The sequence below is a fragment of the Diceros bicornis genome, chromosome 5, assembly GCF_020826845.1.
Source record: "Diceros bicornis minor isolate mBicDic1 chromosome 5, mDicBic1.mat.cur, whole genome shotgun sequence".
In the NCBI taxonomy this organism is placed as follows: Eukaryota; Metazoa; Chordata; class Mammalia; order Perissodactyla; family Rhinocerotidae; genus Diceros; species Diceros bicornis.
In genome coordinates, this window is record NC_080744.1 from 40,323,477 (window position 1) to 40,339,166 (window position 15,690).

General features: G+C 37.0%; 1 protein-coding gene across 6 annotated transcripts in view; it reads right to left on the minus strand.

Annotated features, from left to right (window-relative positions):
- Positions 1-15,690, minus strand: part of TTBK2 (tau tubulin kinase 2) — a 127,967-nt gene that overhangs the window by 41,919 nt on the left and 70,358 nt on the right. For 5 of the 6 annotated variants that reach the window (XM_058541375.1, XM_058541374.1, XM_058541373.1 and 2 more), the window contains 3 exons: positions 15,445-15,518; positions 11,889-12,029; positions 10,323-10,427 (listed from right to left, as the gene is read on the minus strand). The exons of the other annotated variant lie outside the window; for it this stretch is intronic. In XM_058541375.1, coding sequence (XP_058397358.1) covers positions 10,323-10,427; positions 11,889-12,029; positions 15,445-15,518 — 320 coding nt within the window. The remainder of the gene's footprint in view (positions 1-10,322; positions 10,428-11,888; positions 12,030-15,444; positions 15,519-15,690) is intronic. 6 annotated transcript variants of the gene reach the window in all.

Sequence of the window (15,690 nt, forward strand, 5' to 3'; positions counted from 1 at the left end):
GGAATAAATCCAAACATGAATAATATATGATCCCAATTCTCAGAGAGCTCAACTTAGAACTCTTTTTATTTGGCGTACAAGACCTTCCATGATCTGACATTGGCCTCATTCCAAGGATTTGCTTGTGGTTTCTCCTATGACCAATTTTGTTTCTAGCTCAAGACTTTGCACTTGCTATTCTCTCCAACTGGAATGCCATCTCTTTGCCTGCCTACAATGGCTACCCTAGCTCTTCTACTCTATATCAAGCCCTCTGCTCAAATGTCACCTCCTCAGAGAAATATTCCTTAATCATTCTAATCTAAAATACTACCCCTCCCGCAGTGCCACTCTATTTTTACTCTGCTTTATATTTTTTCATAACACTTTTCACTACCTAAAATTAATTTTATTTATATTTTTACTTTACTTTACTTTATTTGTTTATTGCCTGTCTTCTTCCTTTGGAATATAAACTCTGAAGGCAGGGTCTTTGTCTTGGTCATTTTACAGACATAGAAACAGGTTTTAAGATGTAAGTAAACTTGTCTGAGGACACAGAATTAGTAGGTGATAAAACTAGGCATCAACCAAGGTCTTTTGACTTGAAATCATATACTGTTTCCATTCAATTGCTTCACAAGGATCAAGTCAGTACCCTAAAGATTCATGGATGCCATTATAGGTCAGTACAAAAACTGACAAACTTGAAAACAATCACAGCCAATAATTTTCACTAGCAGATCTTTTTGTCTTTTTCAATAATTTCAAATTATCCTCAATTAACATGTATTACTTTTGTAGTCAGAGAAAGACTATAATAAATGTTATTTTAAAAATCTTTAGTTACCAGAATAATTTTGGTCATATGCTATAGCATAAGATAGACATTCTTTGTGTTCTTCCTGTTTGCTCATTTTTGTAATCTGTTTTAATCTATTCAAATTAGTTGCCTATTTTATTTCTTCTTTCATGAAATTCTCTCTTACCCTTTAATTACTCCTTTCTGTTTTTGTTTTAAGATTTAACTATTTTTAGGGCCGGCACCGCAGCTTAGCGGTTAAGTGCGCGTGCTCCGCTACTGGCGGCCTGGGTTCGGATCCCGGGCGCGCACTGACGCACCGCTTCTCCGGCCATGCTGAGGCCGTGTCCCACATACAGCAACTAGAAGGATGTGCAACTACGATATACAACTATCTACTGGGGCTTTGGAGGACAAAAAGGAGGAGGATTGGCAATAGACGTTAGCTCAGAGCCGGTCTTCCTCAGCAAAAAGAGGAGGATTAGCACAGATGTTAGCTCAGGGCTGATCTTCCTCACCAAAAAAAAAAAAAAAAAAATTAACTATTTTTAAAATATTCTTCGTATTTAATGACATCTCAGTAATCAAATGTTTCTGCAATCTATTTATATCCCTTTTATTTTCTTAGCTGCCATTCTTTGACAATCATAGCCAGTAGATCTCAATATTTTCCTAAGACATCATGACTAACAGGAATATCTAATATTTCCAATTTGGTTGATGGAACTCTGAAGTTGGAGATATCTATTTCTAGAAGAGAAATGTGTAAGAGGATATAAGAAAGGCTACTATAAACACTTTTCACTACATAACATTTGAGAGGTTGTACTTTTATTCATTACTTGACAAGCTTTCACTGACTCAAAAATGTTTTTGTAGCATGTAATTTTGCCCAGTTATTTTCATTCCAATAACTGTCACAATGAAAATTTCCAGACCTATTATCACACTCTGGAGCCTAATCCATGGTTAATTGGGGATCTAGACTTCCCCCTGATGGATTGTAGCCAAGAAAAGCCCAAGAGACTCCTTCCAGTTAAGAGTTCTGTGGCCTGGCTCTGACCTTATTTCTGCCATGGAAAGGTTGAGATAGAGGTAAAGAGAGATCAGCTGTTTAGAGATCTTGATGTGACTCATCAAAGAAATAATACCAGGTCAAGAAAATTCAGCCACCTTATATAAAGCAGGAAAGACAACTTGACCCAATTGGGGAAAACAGCTATATATAAAAATAATTAGAATTCAAAGCAGATTATAAAGAATATCATTAGCAAAGTACAACGCGCTATGAAAGCCTAGGAATGGTAAGGATTAGTTCCATTTGGTGAGAGGGAAGAAGGAAAAGTCCTACGGAAGAAGGAAAAGTCTTAAGAATAAGGCAACATTTAACTGGGCCTTGAAATAGGCTATCTCTTGAAACTTCCCCAATTGATGGCAACTTGGCAACATCTATCAAAATTAAAAATGCATATATTCTTTTTGATCCATCAGTTTCACTTCTGTAATTTTATCTTACAGATACACTTGCAGTAGGTGCAAAAATAATGGATGTATGAATTCATTCACTACATTAGTGTTTGTGATAGCAAATGTTCATCAAGAGGAGACTGATTAAATAAATTACAGTTCATCCATATAATGGAATACACTTTGCAGCTGCAAAAAAGAACGAAAAAGCTCTATATCCTGACATGGAAAGATCCCCTAGACACATTGTAATACTGTTAAGTGAAAAAAAGAAAAGTGCAGAAGGTACACCATGCTACCTTTTGAATCAAAAAGGGAAAAATGAGAGTATACATTTATATTTATTGTATATGCATAAAAAAATTCTGGAAGAATACATTAAGGAACTAATAACAACACTGCTATCTAAAGCAGAAGGAGGGATGGGGCAGTATAGGAAATGAGTGGATCTGGAATAGCAGAGGTGAGGTGGAGATTTGTTTCACTGTTTACCTTTTCATTTTTTTAAAGTCAGGTTTATTGAAGTACAATTTACATATAGCAACATTCACACTTTAGGTATACACAGTTCTATGAGTTTTAATAAAGATATACAGTCATGTAACTACCACTGCAATCAGGATACAGAATATTTCTATCGCTCCAAGAGTTCCCTTACTGCCCTTTATAGTCAATCTCTTCCTCTCCACTCACAGTCTCTGGCAACCTCTGATTTCTGTCCCTCACTAGCACTTCCGTTTTTTAGGTTTAACCATTCTAATTGCTATGTAGTTGTATCTCACTGTGGTTTTAATTTGCATTTCCCTGATAACTAAAGATGTTCAGCATTTGATAATGTACTTATTCGCAATCTATAGCATCTCTTCTTTGATGAAATGTCTATTCACATCTTTTGCTCATTTTTATTGGTTTATTTTTTTATTATTGATTTGTGAGAGTTGTTTATAGATTCTGCATACAAGTCCTTTGTCAGATGAGTCTTTTGCAAATATTTTTTTCCCAGTCTGTAACACCTTTTCACTTGCTTAACAGTGTCTTTCAAAGAGCAGAAGTGTTTAATTTTGATGAATTTTTAATTCTTTTATTTTTGTACCATATGAACATAATATTGTTTCAAAAATTATATGTAAAAACATCTTTCAATAAAAACAAAGTAAAAAGTGAGAATGATTAACAACCTAAGAGCATGTTTTAATAAAATAAATACTTTGATATCTGAATGAAAATGAAAAGGAAAAAATAAATTGGGCCTTGAAGAACTGACAGAATTATAATAGGAAGAAGAAAATGCATTTTAAGTTAAAAAAACAAAGTGAACAATGCAAAAAGGGAGGAAAGAACTGTAAGTGTTAGGGAAAAGAGTCTGGTATCGTTGAAGCAAGTGGTGACAGAAAAGAACGGAAAAGTAGGTTGGAATCAGATTAAGGATGGCCTTGAATATCATATTAAGTTGTCTGGTTTATAATGTGTAGGCAAATGAAATTCAAAAATTTTGAAGTAGGGAAGTGACATGATTGAGGAAGTGCTTGGGATGTTCACTCTGCTGGAAGTATAAAGGATAGACTGGAAGGAGAAGGCAGGGAAACCAGTGAGGAAGCTATTTTAATAATCCAAACAAGAAGCCAGGAGACTAGCACAAGGACAGAAGCAGTGTGAACGTGAGGGAGGAGATGAATGTTAGAGACAGAATAAGCTTCTAGGAGAATAAATCTAGAGAGAGAAGGGAAGGATCACAGACAGGCATGAGCCCAGACCTACTGCTAATCAAAGAGAGGGGAAGAGGGAGGAGGGAAGGATGGAGAACCATATAATAAGACCTCCAACAGAAATAAGAAAATAGCTGAATTCTGGAATGGTAACAGAGAAAAAGACTTTAAAATTTTTTCTTAAGTAGGTCACTATAGCCCTAGGCACTGGAAGTTTCAGCTGAATGGTTAAGAAGGAAGCAGCAAGAGAAAACATGGCATTCCAAGAGCTTAGACACAAAGGGCCAATGTGAGATGCCAGCTGAGGGCTGAGGAAACTGGAGCAGGCTTTAAACTAGGAGGAAAAAAAATGAACACGCAGATTCAAATCATTAAGTAAACAGAAGTTCAACTCTGAAACCGTATGGATCCAAGTATTGTAAAGATATATACAGTTCAGGACTTCTTTGTACCTCGCATCCCTATTTAATGTAACTAATACATCTTAAGAGGATAAATAGTAGAAGCTCTCAAAACCAACCACATAAACAACTCACTAGTGTAACAGACACTATCCACCATTCCCTTTGTAATGCCTTCTGATTGATGGTCCTATACCATAAGTTTGGTAAATAAATATACATTTATGCCTTAAGGGAATCTCTTTGTGGTGATGGAATAGTTTTGTATCCTGATTGTGGTGTTGGTTATACAAATGTATACATGTGATAAAATTTCATAGGCCCTCCCCCTAGAAAAAGTGCATGTAAAAAATAGTGAAATCTGACTCATGCCTGTACTTGAAGTAATAATACCAATATCAATTTCCTAGTTTTGACAATGTACTATGATTATGTAAGATATCATCATTGGGGGAAGCTAGGTGAAGGTTACATGATAACTGTACTGTTTTATAGTAACTCCCTGAATCTGCTCCATACTCCAAAACAAGTACCCTCAGGTCTACAGGAGAGAGAAGAAAGCAAAGCAAGGGATTGGTTAACGCAAAATTTAGAATGGAAGTTATATCCAGGGCTGCAATGGCCAATATAATAGCAACCTAAAACTAAATGAAATTTAAAATTCAGTTCCTCACTTACTCTGGACACATTTCAAGTGCCTGATAGCCACACGCGGCTAGTGGTTACCATACTAGACAGTACAGATACAGAACATTTCCATCTTAGCAGTTAAGTTCCATTGGACAGCGCCGCTTGAGGAAGGAAAAGGGATGCGATCAGAAAAGGATCTACAGTATGCTTCTAAGAAAGTAATGAGCTATTTTTTAACCTAGATGGAGGTCATGGATGTTTTAATATTCTTCCTTAAAATTTTTATATGTGTTTTCTTTTTTTTGGTGAGGAAGATTGGCCCTGACCTAACATCCGTAGCCCTCGGCTAACATCTGTGCCCATCTTCCTCTATTTTGTATGTGGGATGCCGCCAGAGCATGGCTTGATGAGTGGTGTGTAGGTCCACACCTGGGATCCAAACGTGCAAACCCCGGGCCGCCGAAGCAGAGCACGCAAACTTAACCAGTACGCCACCAGGTCAGCCCCTATATGTGTTTTCTATACTCTTCTGGAATATATATAGCAAGACAAAAGAAATCGAAATATTGGTTTTTGCAGATAACATGATGGCATACCTACATAATCCAAGTAACTCAATTCAAGTTTCCTAAAAGCAAAAAAAACAAACAAAATTGTACTATATGAAACAAATTTATAAAAGCAACTTTTGATTTTATATTGTTTATGCCAGGATTCCTTCCTCTGTCAGCTATGCAAGAACTTGGCTCCTATAATTGTTCCTGCTCTGTCCTACATCATCAATGTTTTTCACGTCTCCTGAGCATCACCATCAGTACACAAGCCTGCTATAATAACTGCCATTTAAAAAAAAATTAGGGAAGGAAGGAAGAAAGATTTTACTTTCCTTTCAACTACTTCTCTGTTTTACCACTCCTCTTTAGAACAAAACAAACTCCTCCAGAGAATTGCCTGTACTCCCTTTCTCCACTTCCTCTCCCCAACTCTCTCTTTAATCCACGCCAATTAGGCTTTCATTGCTCTACAGAACCTCTCCTATAAAAGTCACCAGTAGCTTCCATCGTGCCAAATCCAGATGGTCAGTTCTCAGTTCCCACCTTACTTGACCTATCAGTAGCATCTGACGCAGGTACTAATCACCCCACATACTCGAAGCACTCTCGTCACTTGGCTCCCAAGAAACCACACTCTCCTGATTTTCCTCCTACCTCATAGGCTGATCCTCCTCCTCACTCTTCTTGGCTAGCTCATAGTTCTCTATCCATCATCAAGTTGCTCAAGTGCCCCAATGGCTCAGACTCAGAATCTCTTGTCTTACTTAGCTGATCTAATCTAGTTTCATTTTTTCAATTACAATTTATTTTTAAACACTGGGAGCAAATCATTCTTAAATTTATATTATCTCCATTATATTATCTCCCTGATTTCTCCTTTGAGCTACAGATTACTATATCAAATCACCTTCTTGTTATTTCCATTTGGAATCTAAGAGGCATCTCAAGCTTAACGTCTAGAAAATGCAACTCTTGCTTTTCCCTCATCATATCCGCTCTTCATCCTTCTTCCCCATCATGGTTAATAGCATAACCATTTATTCAGGACAAAAATTTAGACGTCATTCTCAATTCTTCTTTTTCCTTCACATTCCAATATCAAATCCAGAAGGAAGTATTGTTAAATCTATCTTTAAAATATATCCTAAATATGACCATTTCTCAGCACCTTCACTGTACCACCCTAATGCCACTTCAATGTACCACCAGCCACCATCAATGATCACCAGACCATGGCATTAGCTTTCCAACTTGTCTTTCTGATTCCACTCTTGTTCTCAATAGTTCTTCTTCACAGCCAGAGTGATTAAAAAAAATGTTTTAACAATTGAAAAACTGTTATTTAGAATAGAAATGGGATTCCAGAAATACATTAAAATCTAATAAACTACACAGAACCTAAGTTCTTTATCTGCCTGGCTACCAGTTAACACAAGAACATTGATAAAAGTGAAGATAGTCTCCTCACAATTTCTAGGCACTTAAATTCTCAGATGATTGTGTTTTAAATATAATCTATTTCTGTATATAACTCTACTATACAGTTAGCTAACTGACAGATCATGTAACAGATTATGTAACAATCTTGCTCAAAATTTTCCAAAGGCTTCCTATCACACTTAGAATAAAATCCATCTCTTTGCAAAATCATACCCAATGTGGGACCTATCAACCTCTTAAACCTTGTCTCTCTCCACTTATCCCCTCATTATGCTAAGCTATGCGTGCTATGCTATAGCCACAGCAGCCTCCCTGCTTTTCCTTGAACACACCAAACTTACTCTGCCTCAGAGCCTTTGCCCTTGCTGTTCCTTTTGCCTGGAACACTCTCCTTCTGGATATTCACATGGCTTGCTCTCATAGTTCATTCAACTCTCAACTCAATACCTCCTCAGAGAAGTCTTTTCTAACTGATACCTCTAAAATAGTCTCCTGTCTTCACTGCCCATCTCTCAGTGTCAATACTCTGCTTTGTATTTCTTTGCAGTATTTATCACTGTCTAAAATTATGTATTTATTTGTGTATTATCTGTCTTCTCCACTAAAATATAACTTGCACAAGAGCCTCGTTTTAGTCTGCCTGTTCACCGCTGTAGTCCCAGCACCTAGATCCATGCCTCACACATAACACATGTTCATTAAATATGTTTTATGAGTGAATAAACAATAACCTGGTAATATTATAAAAACTAAAAAAAGGAAAATATATATACTTGGAGTAGAAATGGGACTCCAGAAATGTATTCATATCTAATAAGCTACACAGAACCTAAATTCACCACCTGCTTTGTTATCTATTAATGCAAGACATTCATTAGAACCAAAAGATTCTCGTGCAATTTCTAGAAGGTTAAATTCTCATATTCCTATGTTTTAATATAATTTACATTTATGTATACAACTTTATTACAATATAGTTAGCTCATTCAAAACCAGTGTTTCAACTTCTGTGCAACTAATCTGCTAGAAATGAAAATCATAATCAATAGCTAGTTAAAACAAAACTAAAGGTAAAAAGTAGACATTAGAAGAAGTGTAGTAGGAGATCAACTGCTGGTATGACAACATGAGGAGCTCCACTGACCCGCTCCCCAGTGGGGAAAATTATCTTAAAAAACAACTAAAGCCTCTGGAAATGGTCCTTAGGACAAACAACAAATGAAGAAACATTTATTCAGGAAAACCTATGAAAATTTGATAAGAAAGGCTAGAGTCTATGGTATTTGAACCAAAACTGCTCTCTCCTTCCTCTCTTCCAGATCAGTGAGGGTGGCTCCAACTCCAGACTGCTAAAGCCAAGAACACAGGGCTCCCTCCTTCCCCAGTTTCTAGGCAGAGGGCTTTCTTACCGTAGGAGCAAGACTTGAGCATTTCTCATCTTCCCCCAGCCGCCTGCTGCTAAGGAGGCTAAGTCCTGGGCAAGTGCAGGTGGCGAGGTGGATGCTCCTGTCTAGCACCCAGGCTCCATTCATCGAATGGAAGCTCCACCTTGGGTGTGGTGTGAGGATATTTGGGGCCCCTCCACCTTGGGTGTGGTTTGAGAATATGTGGGGGCCCCAACAGCCCTTCTCTAGGCTCATGATGTAGTCAGTGGTTCCACACGAAAAGACGCAAGCCAAAACACCTCAGGCTACTGCCTCATCTCAACCTCATCTCAGCTCCTAAAGGGAGGATGTCACTCAGAGAGAAGCTTGCCATACTTCTCACCCTCAACTCCAGAGCCCTGGCTCAGAGATTTCACATGGGGGCAGAATAATGCTGTAAAAAAGACACCTCCTAATCTCTTCCCAAAGAAACTTATTTCACTTGCAACAGTGAAGTTTAAAACCTAAGACCCCTCTCAAAATAGTGGAGGTTGTGGTAAAGGGAAAGGGGAGGAGATTGTGGTTCTAATGAAGATATAGTCTAGACCACAGGCTGGCCAGGCGAGAACGAGTGGAATAAGACAGCTGGGAGGAGCCTGCCTGGGTCAAAACAAATATCAAATTCTGACCTCAGAAATGATTTCATTTTAGGAGCCACAATTTGAGTAGTTTGTCAAGGAATTTATACCCCAGGTAACTATTGTAAACAACAGAGCAATCAGTGGAGCCTAATAACTGGGTGTGGTCAGGGAAAGTGTACAAGAGAGCCCTACCAGTACCACTGTCATTCCACAGTGACTGTGGGCAGACCCAAAGCTGCACCTCCCTGAGGAGCAACAACAGAGAAAACACTGTGTGTTTGGGGTTGGGGGAATTTCACTAAAATAATCCAGTCAGTCACTGAACAAATAAACAGGCAAGTAACAATAACAAGCCCTGGAAGAGGAGACCAGTACCCAGAACTGCTATAATATATTATCTAAAATGTCCAGTTTCCAACAAAAAATTAATAAGGCATGCAACAAAAGAGGAAAGTGTGACCTATACATGGGAAAAACAGCAGGCAACAGAAACTGCCATTGAGAATGACCAGATGTTGTACTTAACAGGGAAAGATTTCAAAGTAGCCATTATAAATATGGTCACAGAACTAAAGGAAAGATTGATTTAAAAAGACTGATTTAAGGAAAGTATGATGATAACATCATCAAATAGAGAATATCAATAAAGAGAAATTTTGTAAAAGAACCAAATGGAAACTCTGGATATGAAAAGTATAAGAATTGTCACAGACCGCAAAAAAGACCCCTGATCCTAAAGGGCTAATGCGTATTCTTACGACAAGACCATTCTAAATCTGCATCTAATAGATCTTTTATTTTTGATGAGGAAGACTGGCCCTGAGCTAACATCTGTTGCCAATCTTCCTCTTTTCGCTTGAGGAAGATTGTCCTTGAGCTAACATCCGTGCCAATCTTCCTCTATTTTTTGTATGTGGGACACCACCACAGCACAGCTTGACAAGCAGTGCATAGGTCTGTGCCCGGGATCCAAACCTGCGAACCCCAGAGGCCGGCCCGGTGGCATAGTGGTTAAGTTTGCGTAGTCTGCTTCGGCGGCCCGGGGTTCACAGGTTCAGATCCTGGGCGCGGCCTGACGTACCGCTCATCAAGCCGTGCTGTGGCGGTGTCCCATATAAAGTAGAGGAAGAGGGGCATGGATGTTAGCTCAGGGCTAATCTTCCTCACACACATACACAAAAAAGAGTAATTAATTCCACTCTATAATTTAATCATAAAATCTATATGCTGGTCCTTGGATAACATCCATTCTGATAAATAAATCGCATCTTTAAAAGAGTGATACTATAAGTAATAGGTTAATTCTCAAATATTTAATAATAATATGAAAAATCTTACTGGTCTGACGTCACCACAGGAATTGGTAAATTGTCGAGCCAAGCCAAAATCAAGCATGTAACATTTCCTACATGTACTAGGAAAGCGACCCATGGCGAAATTCGACTAGAAAAATAAAGAAGGAAAATACACATACTCTTATAATACTTAGTCCTTATATCTTATCTTTCCTATATTTTAATTCTTCTATTTAAACTCTATATAACACGCATGTCCCAAATACAGTATTCCAGTCAATGATGTTTACTGGATACTAATACATAATTTTGTTGTGGGTTCAATTAATGCCTAGGATCAGGTAAACTTTGACCATTAAAGAACTTAAGCGACTATATAAAGTTACATACAACACAACATTGACTTAACTGGAATCAGAATTCTAAATTCCTTGCAATTCTACTCAAATTAAATGAAAACTCAATCCCTGCTTTTTAAAATGAGCGGAACTAGGAATAAATTTAAATGAATTTTCTATAAGTATCATAAAGCTGAATTTCACTAAGTGTAAAAATTAAAATACAACTTAAGGAAACATTCCAAAACAGATTTAAGGAAAACATATTTGCATTCTTCCCTTAATAAAAATAAATGTAACCTTAAATGATCACAAACTTGAAAGATGGTAATGTAAGCAAGGGAATTTATAAAGGCAAAAAGAGAAATTGTTACACAATTATTAGCTTTTATTTTAAAATACTGTTCTACTTAAGGACCTTTCTGATGAAAATGGAAACTCTTCAATCACCATGGTTTTCAAATACTGACATTTAGTTTGGTATAGAAATAGGAGCAGGAGAAATCTATATTACATTAAGTCTGACTTTCCTATGTTAATTCTAGGTGGCATGTTGGCTTTTCATGCAAACTACTTACTTTCAGAAATCATGTAGCAACATATGGGTGTAATTTTCAACTGTACCAACCAACATATGATAAATTTATAGTAAATACGCTATATCAGAAATGGGTCATTTCCCCTTGTGAGCAATAAAAAAATGGAGAAGGAAAAAAATAAAAGCATATTTCACAGTTATGGAATGACAATTTCTGAGAAAAACAGAATAGAAAAAAATACTATATATTGCCACTGTAGCACTCAGAAGAAAAAATAAGGTCTTCACAGTTGGTGGTTTCTTATAAGTACAATTTGTCACCTGAGAAACAGTTCAAAAAACACAATGCCAACATCTAAAAACAATATATGGATATATTTTTAGCCAATATCAGGAAAAAGAAATCCAAAGAATAACTACCAATTTAGGTGTAAGGCTAAGTAATTAGCAATGTTAACACACATAATAATAATAGACAAGCATTAATCATTTGTAATCTGGCTGCCCAGCAACATTTCCATGGATGAGCAAAGCTCTTGAACATAAGTTGTAGTTTGTAATTATTATTTTTTTTAAAAATTAAAAGGCAAGTTACATTTTACTTCCAGTTACATTTTTCCTACAGTAAAATATTACTTTGTATTTAATATAGAAAGCTACATTTGTAATTTATTATAAGATTAAGAGTACCAAGCAAGCTCATTCTGTGGTCTGGCTAGAAAAGGCTCCCTACCGGTTTGATGTCTCGATGCAAGAATCCCACAGAATGGATGCTCTCAATAGACTCCAGAATCTGTCTACCCAACCGAAGAGTAGTGCTAATGGTGAATGTGCCCCGAGACTGGCTACGGCGTAGATCCGCCAGATTTCGACCCTGTGGAAACCAAATAAAAACTTCTAAATATGGTACAAAAACTACATTTTAAGAGTAATTATTCATTTATATAAAAATTATAAGGTTTTAAGGGAAATTATTCATTTACCATTAAAAAATGTTTTAACTGAAACAGCAAGGATTTTACCCAAATCATGATCCTCTCACTCAAGAGTAGAGATTCTCTTAAAATAATGCATGAATGTTTCAGACAAATATAAGAATAACCAACGTTTCTGAACATATTATGTTTCTGAACCATCATGTTTCCCTTCGTCTCTGATGTCATAACAAAATATAGTCTTGATTATTTAAAAAGATATAAAACATGTACACCCAGAGCAGTAATTCCTCATTACTGTCTCAACATATATTCCCATACAAACTACTTAACTTTTCTTTTTTTTTTTTTTAATTTAATTTATTTATTTTTTTTCCCCTCAAAGCCCCAGTAGATAGTTGTATGTCATAGCTGCACATCCTTCTAGTTGCTGTATGTGGGACGCGGCCTCAGCATGGCTGGAGAAGCGGTGTGTCAGTGCATGCCCGGGATCCGAACCCGGGCCGCCAGCAGCGGAGCACGTGCACTTAAACCGCTAAGCCACGGGGACGGCCCAAACTACTTAACTTTTCTGTGTCACAGTTTCCTTATAAAATGGAGCCAAAATACCTATCTCACAGTGTTTTGTAAGGATTAAACAAGATCCATGTAGAGTGTTTAGAATAATGTCTGGCACACAATAGGTACTCAATAAATGCTAATTATTGTTATTATGAACAAAAATGACATGAAACAAACACTCAATTACTTATAGCAGTAGATAAAAGCTATATACAATGAATGTATCTAGCCTACGCCAGATGTATTATATTCATGATCACATTTAATTCACACAGCACTCTAAACAGGAGTTGTTATTTCCCGTTTTACAGATGAGGAAACTGAGGGGGATACATCCATCAAATGTCTGAACCCTGTCTGGAACCAGATTCAAATAAACCAAATATAAAAAAATAAAAGAGAGAGATATCACCAAGGAAATCTGAAGATTGGTTTGATATGTGATGCTACTATTAAGGAATTATTGTGTATTGTGCTTAAGAGGAAAAAAAAATCCTTGACTCTTAGAAATATATACCAACATATTTACAGATAAAATACGCCTTGGATTTGATTTGAAATAATCTGGGGAGAGAGAGGAGAGGGAGAATACACTTGGAATAAGACTGGCCATACACTGATAACTATTGAAGCCAGGTGATGACTACATGGATGTTCATTATACTATTCTACTTTTGTGTATGTTTTATTTTTTGCATAATAAAAAGTTAAAAAAAGTATGGCAGCTCTGATGTTAGGCTATTTAGATCTACAACTGTACAGGTTACAGGAATCAAAATATTTTTTTGCCTCTCCCTAAGGTGATATGCTTATCACAAAACATCATCCTCTGGCTATACTAAGGATGCTCACATAAAGCCTCAGTGATAACAGGATATTAAATGAGACCTGAGCAAGGTCTTACTGGCAGAAATGAGAAAAGAAATATGTACAACTGCTTGAATCCTTTAAGATTTTAAGACCCATTTTAATGGTAAACAGCTGGAATTTCTACCACAGAGATAGGATTATTCCCTAAAATGTTTAAGGCAGATATTATGTAATTGAATCATCAGGAGAAAAAGAGTAAAGTTAAGAATAATGAATTTAGGGTTTTTAGAAGAAATTAGGAATGAGCATGTAAACTTTATCAAAATATATGGGGGAAATCTAGTAGTTATCTTCAATATGTCAAATAAGAGACAGTACCCTCCAGCAGTTATACTAGCTTTAGCCTTGTTCCAAATCAAGTCAACCATAACCGTAGGGATGGGGGTGGGTAATGGTGGGTTAATTTTCTATTGACAGGAAAAAATACAGCATGCAAGTCAAATGGAAAGGTTCTTAGATGAGGCCATAGGAGCCTGCCAAAGGCCACAACGGCCATCTTATCTGATATACACCAGTTTCCTTAGTTTTCCCAGACCAAGAGCCTCCCCGTTTCCAGAAAGTGAGATTTAGGTAGTTGCAAATAAAACAAAAATAAGTGCAAATAAAATTAAAATGAGTACAGTATGTGCTAAGACTGAGAGAGACTCTGCAGATTAAAAAAGCTCCTGTCCATATTCTCCAGTCAGTAGCAACCTAAAGACAAAAGTGAAGAGTTCTCTCTAATTGTGCCAAGAATACTGGCCTCAGGCTTCCACCCAGCCCTAATACCTATCAAATTAGTCAGTCCCAGGCAAACCACAAACCTCCTTGAGCTTCAGCCTCCTTATTTGTAAAATGAGGATAAAACCTATCCTGTCCTCTCCCTGGGGATATGGTGAGGATCAAATAAGATGTATGATACATCTAGAAGAAAACTATAAAATATCATACAAAAAGTTTTATTATTAGCCAAAGTGAGAGAGACAGGGTCCATATTAATGACCTAAAAAGGTACAGGGAGAGCTGCTTCAAGAAATAAAACTATGCTGGCTCAAGAGATACTGAATCACAGGACTCAAAGACTGAAGGCTATAGTCTACAGAGAGATTAATATCTTCAGATCTAAACCAAATGCTGAAGGACAGCTGAGAGAAACAAGAAAAGCCTTCTGATGAGAAAAGGAAGCATTCAGGCCACGATCTATGTCTCTGAAATCACTGCTATGTAGTTAAGTTGAAAGAAAATAAAAGAACCAATGCCCCAAACAAATTTTGCTAAAGATGAAAGGAAACCCTGACAACTCTAAGTTAGGCAGCAAGGCGAACCATGGCTTCCACTCTCTGAGGGTGACTACAGTTCAGAGCTGTGTGTGTGCGCTCAGGGGCAGAGGTGGTGTAGAGAGAATGGAAAGGTGTCCCTCTTCTCTCTGCTGCAGTTGTTACTCCAATATTTTCTTTCTGAATTTCTTTCCTCTGCTGCCCCAACCCAACTCCACTCTCCATCTAAAGGATAGGGAACAGGGCTATGTTAATAATGAAAAGAGAAAGAGGATTGGTATTTGTCCTCTATCTCAAGGAATACTTAAATTTTCACATAGTCAAGGTTGGCACTCAAGCGTATAATGGAAAACTAGAGTCCTTAAAGTAATGAAGGCTGGAAGGGGAAGGGACAGGGACAGGGCAGACTCATATCACATCCACCAATCCATGTGGGGATTAAAAATTTTGCAATGATGACAATTAATGAAGATAAGGATCAACTAAATTAGCTGACAAGGAAACCCTGCCATCTTTGGAAAAATCTGTATCAAGTCTCTTTAAATAAAGTTTCATCTAAAAACTTCTGAGATGATACTAAAGAATGTTATTTTTATTCATATCCACTGTAATTAGGTACTTTGATCAAAACTGAAAGATTTTAAGATACCTTTTCAGAGTAACCTACCTGCAACTGCATGACCACATAGTTGAATCGATCATTCCTTCCACAGCCAATAAATCTACAAACATGGTCTTTCCCTGGATAAAACAAAGAAAGAAAGAAAGGAAACAGTGGAAAGGGTTATACTATGGTTTCTCTTGTAAAAAATAATTTGTTTTTCTGTATAGTGTTTTATGATTGAATATAAAGGACCTGTCTTAAGAACCTTAAGAATAGGAAATCTGTATTATTCAAATTTTCTACCTACCT